Below are 9,336 nucleotides of genomic sequence, written 5' to 3'. Positions count from 1 at the left end.
CGACATACCGTATAAACGCTCATAACACAAATCATCTTCGCATCGACGAATCCTGTAAGCTTATTCGATAGTGCAACGTTAAATGTGTAATTACTATTTTGATTGATCATGGTTTCGATCGTAGTTGAAGAAGATGAATGTTTTTGAGATTGTTTTAAATGGTCAATGTGGTTTAAAATGAAAAAGAAAGAAACAATGTAAGGAATGAGGGAAGTTGAAATACCAATTATACCTATCATGTGATTTGTGTGTGCTTCAATTTAATTGACAAAATATCTGTCAAATAGAAGGACTATTCAAACAACTTTTCAAAACCACGAAAGACTATATTGATTAAAAAAACTCTCAAGGATCATTTTAGAAATTCATTACAAACCACATAGACTATCTTAGTAATTATATGTTGCTAGAACGTGCTTAGCACCTTCTAGAATAATATAATATTAATATTTTTTCTCATTTTTTCTCTCTCCTCCTGCTATTAATAATTAATTTTTAATAAAAATTTTGTAAGCAAATCATTTCTCTTGGTCACGGGAGGCTTCTGGCGAAGCCACCTGCGATTCTCCTCCTTTTTCACTTTCCCTAAATCCACGAAGTATTAAAATCTCGTAATTAATTTCAATTTTTCTTGTATTCTTTATCTTTAATCTTTATTTATTCAATCAATTTTGTAATTTCTATTTTATGATCTGTAATTAATGTTTTATAGACCCTGCTTCCCGATGAATTTTTCCCAATTTTCATTTCGTCTGTTTTGATTTATTTTGCTTCAATTTTCCAACACAGTTTATGTCTTGGAAACTGCATTTTGAGAATTAGCTTCAAATTCGCTGTAATTTTAAGCTAATCTGGTAAAAATTGTTGAAATTTGTTCAATTTATGCAAGTAATTTGCTAGAATTTTAGGGCTTTCGACTTTAAGCTGTATAAAGTGTTGGTGGTTGTGTTATAGTGATGAAAGTGTAGGCTTATTGCTTATTGAATGCCCAATATTTTTATATTGTTTGATAATGCATTATATATTTTTATTTTTTTACTTTTATGAAAAGTTGAATTTTATTATTATTGAAACTGTTGGACATAAGAGAGTTTTGACTGTTACAGTAGAATATGTGGTATTTATAGTATTTGCTGATTTTGCCACAGGGCTTAGAATGATTTAGGGTTTATTTATTTTTATTACTATTATTAATTATTATTATCATTGATGTTGTTATTATTATCATACACATTTTAGTGAGTATTGCATGTGAAGAATTATAACCTTGATGAAGGTGATAAATAAGTTAATTGAAGTTTAAATATTTATCAACTATGTATTTATCGCTACGATTTTGTTTTGTCGTTGCGTCTTGAAGCTCTTAAATGTGTATTTGTTGAATAGGCTGCACTAATTTCATTTTTGTGAATTATTTCTTTTTAACAGATCAAGAGTGTTAATTCTGCAAGACTAAAGATTGTATTGCAATGGTATTGCTTTTGATACCAGCTTGTAATCTAGTATAGTGTTTCTTATCATTTATTTTGTTATTGTTGTTGTTTAACTAAGTTTGTTTATCCATTTATTTACAGGCTGGAAGTGTTTCTGCTGAAGACTATAACGATATCGATTGTTGGAATACTGATGATGAACTTGAACTTGATAACATTGTCCCATCATCTTGTTCAAATTTGGTACCTCGAAATGTTGTACCTATTGTCAGCAATGGGGAGGTAAATCTTTTTTGCTTGCTGCTAGATTATTCAATTAAAAATAATCAGATATATACAATTATAGGTTAAGTAGGTGTGATTAAAATTTGGAATACAACTAATAACCTCGTTTTTCTGTCTTAAGGCGAGCTCATCAGCAGGTCCTTCAAACTCCAAGGTGATTGACCATTTTCTGGGAATGGGATTTGCTGAACAATTGGTTCTAAAAGCAATTAAAGAACATGGTATATAATAATAAATTATATGATAATATAACATAATTTTAGATATATTACGCTGTAGTTGAACCAATATAATTAAAATGCTTTACAAATTGTTCGTTGTTATGTGTAGGGGAGGACGACACAGACTCAATACTTGAATCTATACTAACATACGCGGTGAGTGCGTGATTTAACATTTTTTTTCTTCAGAAAAATGTAAAACGTTTAGCCTTGATTTCAACATTCATGATTTTGATAATGGTTATAGGCTCTTGAAGAGTCTCATGATGAAGTCAACTTATGTGATCAGCAACAAGAATATGTTGATAATGGTAATGCTAATGGTGGTCAAGTGTCTTTCGACTCTGACGATAGCCTTTTTGATGATCTTTCCGACTCTGACTACAGTTGGTCTGGTGGTAGTGAACTAGGTGTAAGTAAATTCTTGTGCTTTATTGGTTTCTACTCTTATATAATATAAAAATAAATTACATATGGCAAACTGGGTTGTCGGGCGGGTTTGGAAATAGTTTGCTGTGTCAATTACTATTATTATTATTACTATACACTCTAATTAGTGTAATTATGATGAAACATGATTGGTAAAGCAACTATATCCAAGGTTGCAAAATTCGCTATTCGGAGATTAATCGGTCGGGATTTTGAAAGGATTAATCAGCAATTCGGGGATTAATCGGGGTGTGCTTTATACTATTAAATGATAAATTTTAAAAAGTTATGTGTAAATATAAAAGAAAACCATAAACATAAACATACACTTTAAACATAATTGTCTAAAATTGTCCATTTTAATCAAAAACTCAAGTATTAGTTTATAATCATGTTAAAATGTTGACCAATTTTGACTTTGACCTACTTTGATTACCAAATTCGATTTTGAACCATCAATCTACGTTGACCGACTAATAAACGGATTTTGGAAAAACGGAACGGACTCCTCTTAAAAATGAGTAATCGGGGATTAAATGTGTTTTTACAACATTGACTATATTTACAGTAACATTTTTTTTTTAATACTACATATCCTACTTAGTGGTGTAACAATGGTGAAACATGATAGGTTGAGCAAGCATATCTACAATAACAATAATTTTTTTTATATTTTTTTTTTTTTTTTTTTACTTTAAAAAAAAAATTAACACATTTTTCTTTGGATTTTAATTTAAGTGGGCTTTTAAACATGAGCTTCCGTAACAATATTTTTTATTTTATTTTTTTTAAAACATAAACACATTTGTTTGGGTTTTTAATTTAAGTGGACTTTTAAACATGGGTTTTTAGTTTACAACATATATTGTATATGGCAAAATGAATGGATATTTTTTTGATTTTATTAATATGCATACATGAGTTATACATAACAAATGTTATTTACTTTTATTTACCAATTATTATTTTTTGCTAACAATTTAAACAACTCATTTATGCGGATTTGCTTGGTTACTTATGAAGTATAATATTATGTGCATTTGATGGGTTTAACTGGGTTTTTTTCGTATTTTTTTACATTGTTAAACACAATACAGGGAACATATAGTTTTGTATAACGATAACCATCCTGCTTGCTAGTAGCAACGCACTTTGGCCTAGCGAAGCGGGCCGACCCATATTCCAGTTATGATTACAAAAGCTGTACAATAATTATTATAAAGGTGTAATTATTTGTTTGCAGGAGGATATCAGCTCGTTACCTACACATGAGAAGGCAATACTATCGTTAACCAATATGGGGTATAGTGTAGAAGAGGCTACAGCAGCCATTGATAGATGTGGTTAGTATATCATACTGAATCCTTTTGTATGTTTAATATACACTAATAATTTTTAAAGAAAGTTCAATTTTATTTGGTGACACCAAATCGCTAAATGCCATAAACCAATATTTAATTAACCAATATTTTGCAGGTCCGGATGCTTCAATCCCAGAACTAACTGATTTTATTTGTGCCGCCCAAATGGCGAAGTCAGAAGACGTATTTTTTGAGGAAGAGGTTTGTCTTAAAAATTATTTTCTTACTACATGTCTAGAACTGCTATCGAATTCTTGATAGTTCCCATCGTTGTCTGAAAAAAAATTATTTTTATTTTTAGAAGTGGGAATTTCTACACATCTATGTAAAATTTGGATAACTTTTTCATTAGGTCAAATGGGTAAATAAGTAACTGAAAGTGGGTGAGTTGGTTAGTAAAAACAGTTGACTTATGGTACCTGAGGAATCCTGTCTGGTTGACTTAAAACACATCTGTGTTCCAAAACTTCATTTTTTATTATAAGTATCAAGTAATTAGTATCAAATATAATTGAAAGTTTTTACTATCTCAATAATGATACTTTTTTGAATGAAATTAATTTAAATGGTTTAATGTACTGAATATATACTTCGGGCGACTTTTGACCTGTTTAGCAGTATCCTTATAATTCAGTTATTTTACTTTTACCTCTTTGATTTTAAGTGTCCAGTCAAGCTCAGATGAATTGAAGTTGCCGCCTTTTGTATTCTTAATCCAAGTTTTATTTTTATTAGAAAAAGTAAAAAATTTAGTAGCCTTTTGGCACTCCCTTAATAATATTAGCAATAAAGAAGTGTTGGAAAATAACTTTTTTTTAATCCAAATATCAGAAGCCCAAAATCAACGGGTTACTCAAGAGGAGAAAGTTATACGAGCTTGAGATGAAAAAAAAGAAACGTAAGGGTCTGTTAACCGAAGAAGATGAAAATATTCGTCTTCCTAACCCAATGATCGGGTTCGGAACCCCAACTGAAGGTCTCGTAGCGACTCATAGAAACCTTCCAGAAGCTGCAATCGGGCCTCCTTTTTTCTACTACGAAAACGTCGCCTTAGCTCCAAAGGGCGTATGGGACACAATTTCCCGTTTCCTATACGACGTCGAGCCCGAATTTGTTGATTCCAAATACTTTTGTGCTGCTAATAGAAAACGAGGATACGTTCACAATCTTCCAATTAAAAACCGATTCCCTCTTTTGCCTCTTCCTCCTCGGACAATAAACGATGCGTTACCGCTAACGAAAAGGTGGTGGCCCGAATGGGATAAGCGTACGAAGCTTAATTGTTTGCAAACGGTTTGCGGTAGTGCACAATTAACAAATCGGATACGGAAGGCTCTAGAAAAGGCGAATGGTTATCCACCTCCTCAAATTCAAAAGTACGTTATTGAGCAATGCCGAAAGTGGAATTTAGTTTGGGTTGGTAAGAACAAATTGGCCCCGTTAGAGCCCGATGAAGTCGAATTGTTATTGGGCTTTCCAAGAAACCATACTCGAGGTGGCGGCATAAGTAGGACCGACAGATACAAATCTCTCGGCAACTCGTTTCAGGTAAAAATATTTATTTCTCCTAATTTTTTTATAATTTAGTGGAATTATATACTTCATTTTTTATTTAAACATAGCGGTGTCATTTTTGACCTATTTACTTAAATCGGCCGATTTAGAATGACTCATTACCAGTGCTTATTGCCACCTGTACATAGGATGAATTCACCCTCTCTATACCCCGAGTTTCACTCAATGTTGCAGAACTCGGAATTACTCGGGGAGTACTCGGTCAAACTTGGTCAAACTTGTTGGTCAAACTCGGCCATAACTCGGAAAATCAGCCAAAACATGAAATTACTTGGAAAACCAGTCAAAAATGGCCGAGTCAAAACTGGTCAAAGTCAAACTCGGTCAAAACTGGTCAAACTCAGTCAAAACTGGTCAAGATTGGTTAAAACTCACTCAAGATTTGTCAAACATCAGTCAAAACTGGTCAAAGTCAAACTTGGTCAACGTCCGAGTACTCCCCGAGTCGCCGAGTACTTCCTAAAAAGTCCTGACCGAGTACTCCCCGAGTAATGATTTTGCAACCTTGGTTTCACTATGACATAACAGTTTCACATTAACCTAATATTACATTGTCTATTTTATTATTATTATTATTATTTAAAAAAAAAATTGTCTATTTTATGTTGTGTACTGTAGGTAGATACTGTAGCATATCATCTGTCTGTACTAAAGGACATATTTCCAAACGGGTTAAACATGCTGTCACTGTTTTCGGGCATTGGTGGTGCCGAAGTCGCGCTTCACCGGCTCGGGATTCCTCTTAAGAACGTTGTATCGGTTGAAATCTCTGAACAGAACCGAGACATAGTCAGGAGTTGGTGGGAACAAACCAACCAAAAAGGGAACCTAATTCACTTGGCCGATGTTCAAGAATTGAACGGTGACAGGCTTGAAAAGTTCATAGGTAAATTTGGTGGATTTGATTTGGTTGTTGGTGGCAGCCCTTGTAATAACCTTGCGGGTAGTAACAGAGTAAGCAGAGATGGGCTCGATGGTGAACAGTCTTCGCTGTTTTATGATTATTTTCGTATTCTTGATCTCGTCAAGTGTATCATGAGTGGTAGACGCTAGTTGATGTGGTGTCCAAATCTATTGATGAACGTAATTTTAATTTCCGTTTGAACTTTTCGATTATTATTCAGGATGAAATAAGTAGAATTGTAGGTATTCCTATGAATTTATGGTAAGCTGCAAATGCAGAAGTTTATGATTTATGGTGTTTTCTTGGATAATACATTGCTTTGTTTTAGTTATATTTTCTTTTAGTGTGTTTTTGTGTTTATTTTATCTTACATTTTTGAGACCATGATATATGTGAAGATGGTAAGTAATTGGTTGGGTGTTAAGTTGGAAAAGGAGGGCTGTAGTTTATAAGTAATTATGAGTTGATCAAAACTTATGAAGATTTTTAGAAACAGTTCATGGTATCTCTTCGAACACTGTCAAAATTGATCAACAATTGTGATATTTGTTTCTCCTTCTAGTGTTTGAAGATTTTTTAGTACTTGATCAACATTAGTTTTTTTGCTTGCCTTATTCCGATAGGCTAACAAGTGTCATGTTTCTGACTATTCAAATAAGTGTGTGAGTTCTATAAATAGTGTTGTGTTTTAACTATTCAAAGTCTTTTTTTTTTTCAACTTTAACTTCGAATATCTTATTTGTGTTATGTAATACGGAGTAGTTGATAAAACTCGTACCAATAAAATGTACATTTAAAATCTAATCTACTCATATACCACTCATATAATTTTTATCAAACATTTTGTAGTACAAATAAATATATTTAAAGTCAAAGTTGAGAAATGAAGACTTTGAAAAGTCAAAATAGAACACTTATTATGATACGGATGTAGTGTATATAGTCAGAGGTAATATGGTCATTTTTATTATTCACTCTTTCGTTTCAATATTAAAAGTAAACAATATGATACGGATGTAGTGTATATAGTCAGAGGTTGTGTGTTTTCTTTAGTTTTGAGCCTTTGTGTGTGTGTGCGTCCTTTTTATGCGGTTGTGTGTTGATTCGTGTATTGTCTAGCTCCTTGCTAGTTTTTATTCGTGTACTGTTTATTCTTAATAATAAAATTTACTTGCCTTTCAAAAAAAAAAAAAAAAAAAAATAGTCAGAGGTTATATGGTCATTTTTATTATTCACTCTTTCGTTTCAATATTAAAAGTAAACAACATTATGCGTTTACCGATTGTTCAATATAGCCATTCTATATCCATTCTGCCATAGTGTCATCTATATCGATTTGAAACTCACTGAAAAGAAAGTAAAAAAAACCCCTTAGCTGAATAAGTAATTGGACTAAAGTACAAGTAAGCTATATTAAACATGCTTGTTTTTCTAAAAGATTAATCCGAAGCTAATAAGATTGTGAAGTTTAAGTGAATACTTTATTTTTATATTAACCTTGTGTTGTAGCTCATGTGGTAGTGGTCTGCCCCTCTTAGCGAGAGGTTAGAAGTTCGACTCTCGTGGTGTACACCATTGCACACAAGGTTTCCCCTTAACGCTTGAATTCTACCAAAGGGTGTCTTTCGCACATTGCGTTGCGGGTGAGGATGGGGGTTTTACCGCACATGCCCTCGGCTTGGGTGGTTTCGTCCCCCTGAGTAATCTAATACTACTGTTAAAAAAAACTTTATTTTTATACTGATTTTGCTCTGCGAGTACATGCTCTGCTTTAGTTACTTGTTTTATTTCATTATTTGTATTTTAGTTTTAACCAGTTGTGTTGCCCTCGCGTTGCGGCAGTGGAATGCTAGTATGGTTGATATGTAATAAGTGAAAAGTTATGTGGTTAATTTATAATAACTGTAAAAGTTAAATAGTAATACTTATGGTTTATTTGTAATGAGTAAAAAGTTATGTTGTTGATTTGTAATAAGTGACATTTTTGTGCTTAGTTTGTGTTTTGTCGAGAGGAAGAACTCAAATGCCATCAAAAAGTGAGACGTAATCGATGATTTGTACAAACCATTTAATAAAAATAAGGAATACTATAATAATAATAATAATAATAATAATAATAATAATAATAATAATAATAATAATAATGATGATGATGATGATGATGATAATAATGAGCTGTTATTAAAAAGTGAGAAGTTATGTGATTGATTTGTAATAAATGAAAAGTTTTGTAATTGAATTGTAAAAAGTGAAAAGTATATGAATTTGTAGAGATAAGGGGTGTGGTTACTTATAAAAAGTAAGAGATTGTGGTAAATGTGTAAAAGCTATAAATTTATGTATTCAAAAGTTTGCGAATAAATAAAAAGGTTGTGTTGCTAAATTTAAGTGTAAAGTTTGTGAATGTGGTTAAACTATAGAAAGTAAAAAGATTGTGGTAAAATTATAAAACTTTTAAAGTTAATTATTTATATAAGATTCCAAACTCCCATAATCCTTAATCTAGCATAGATATAGTGGAAACGTGAAGTTTTAGAGCACCTACTTCTCTATACAGGTACCCCGTACTCAATCCCCGTTTCATATATACTGTCCACTATTCTTTTTTTTAGATATCCAAAATTAATTGTTCACTTTCATAAATGAAAAAAAATAATGTGACAAATTTCTTTTGTGTTCATACTTTATACATGTAAGATAAAAGGATTGGTAAAAAGTAAGGGGTAAAACTGAAAAGTTAACAGATTAATACATGTGTCAGATACTTTTTCTTAAACTGTATGTTTTTTCGTCTAGGGACAATAGATTTGGGACGGAGAGAGTACTTACTAATACTAAACCACCAAATTCCGATTGAGACTAGTTTCACATAACATGTGTGAGTTAGTATTAGTTGGTGCACATATTAAAGAGTATGTCTCACCGCCTTTAACATGTAGCATTTGTTTTACGCTCTCTTACAGGTAATTCTCGTATTTTAAGTAATTCTAATAAACTTTATAATCTTGTCAGTCATGTGTTTTTGGCAAACATGAAAAGTTGTGTTATGATTCTGTTAAATTATTTACCTTTAAATATTATTCATAGCGACTCGGGGATCTACTCGATACTAAGCTCGCGTGATCACC

General features: G+C 32.0%; 1 protein-coding gene across 3 annotated transcripts; it reads left to right on the top strand.

The window, feature by feature from the left end:
- Positions 1-516: 516 nt before the first annotated feature.
- LOC139847065 (DNA (cytosine-5)-methyltransferase DRM2-like) lies at positions 517-6,538 on the top strand. 3 transcript variants are annotated; one of them, XM_071836660.1, is made up of 10 exons: positions 517-611; positions 1,429-1,472; positions 1,575-1,715; positions 1,840-1,939; positions 2,049-2,095; positions 2,187-2,351; positions 3,612-3,711; positions 3,845-3,930; positions 4,561-5,277; positions 5,923-6,538. In XM_071836660.1, the coding sequence occupies exons 2-10, from the start codon at positions 1,470-1,472 to the stop codon at positions 6,355-6,357; spliced, it is 1,794 nt and encodes a 597-aa protein (XP_071692761.1). In that variant the 5' UTR covers positions 517-611; positions 1,429-1,469; the 3' UTR covers positions 6,358-6,538. The 3 variants fall into 3 exon arrangements, with proteins under 3 accessions (XP_071692761.1, XP_071692763.1, XP_071692762.1); XM_071836662.1 differs by having other exon boundaries at positions 536-598; XM_071836661.1 differs by lacking the exon at positions 517-611 and having other exon boundaries at positions 1,220-1,472.
- Positions 6,539-9,336: the final 2,798 nt, after the last annotated feature.

Source organism: Rutidosis leptorrhynchoides, chromosome 5, assembly GCF_046630445.1.
Source record: "Rutidosis leptorrhynchoides isolate AG116_Rl617_1_P2 chromosome 5, CSIRO_AGI_Rlap_v1, whole genome shotgun sequence".
Taxonomy (NCBI): domain Eukaryota; kingdom Viridiplantae; phylum Streptophyta; class Magnoliopsida; order Asterales; family Asteraceae; genus Rutidosis; species Rutidosis leptorrhynchoides.
The sequence above is the reverse complement of the archived record's forward strand: the minus strand, read 5'-3'. Positions and strand labels throughout refer to the sequence as shown.

What these genes read in the sequence shown, in the direction of transcription:
- LOC139847065 (XM_071836660.1), top strand. An exon ending in CTGGTGGTAGTGAACTAGGT is followed by an intron (nt 2,352 to 3,611) that starts GTAAGTAAATTC and finishes ATTTGTTTGCAG; the next exon opens with GAGGATATCAGCTCGTTACC. An exon ending in ACGTATTTTTTGAGGAAGAG is followed by an intron (nt 3,931 to 4,560) that starts GTTTGTCTTAAA and finishes TCCAAATATCAG; the next exon opens with AAGCCCAAAATCAACGGGTT.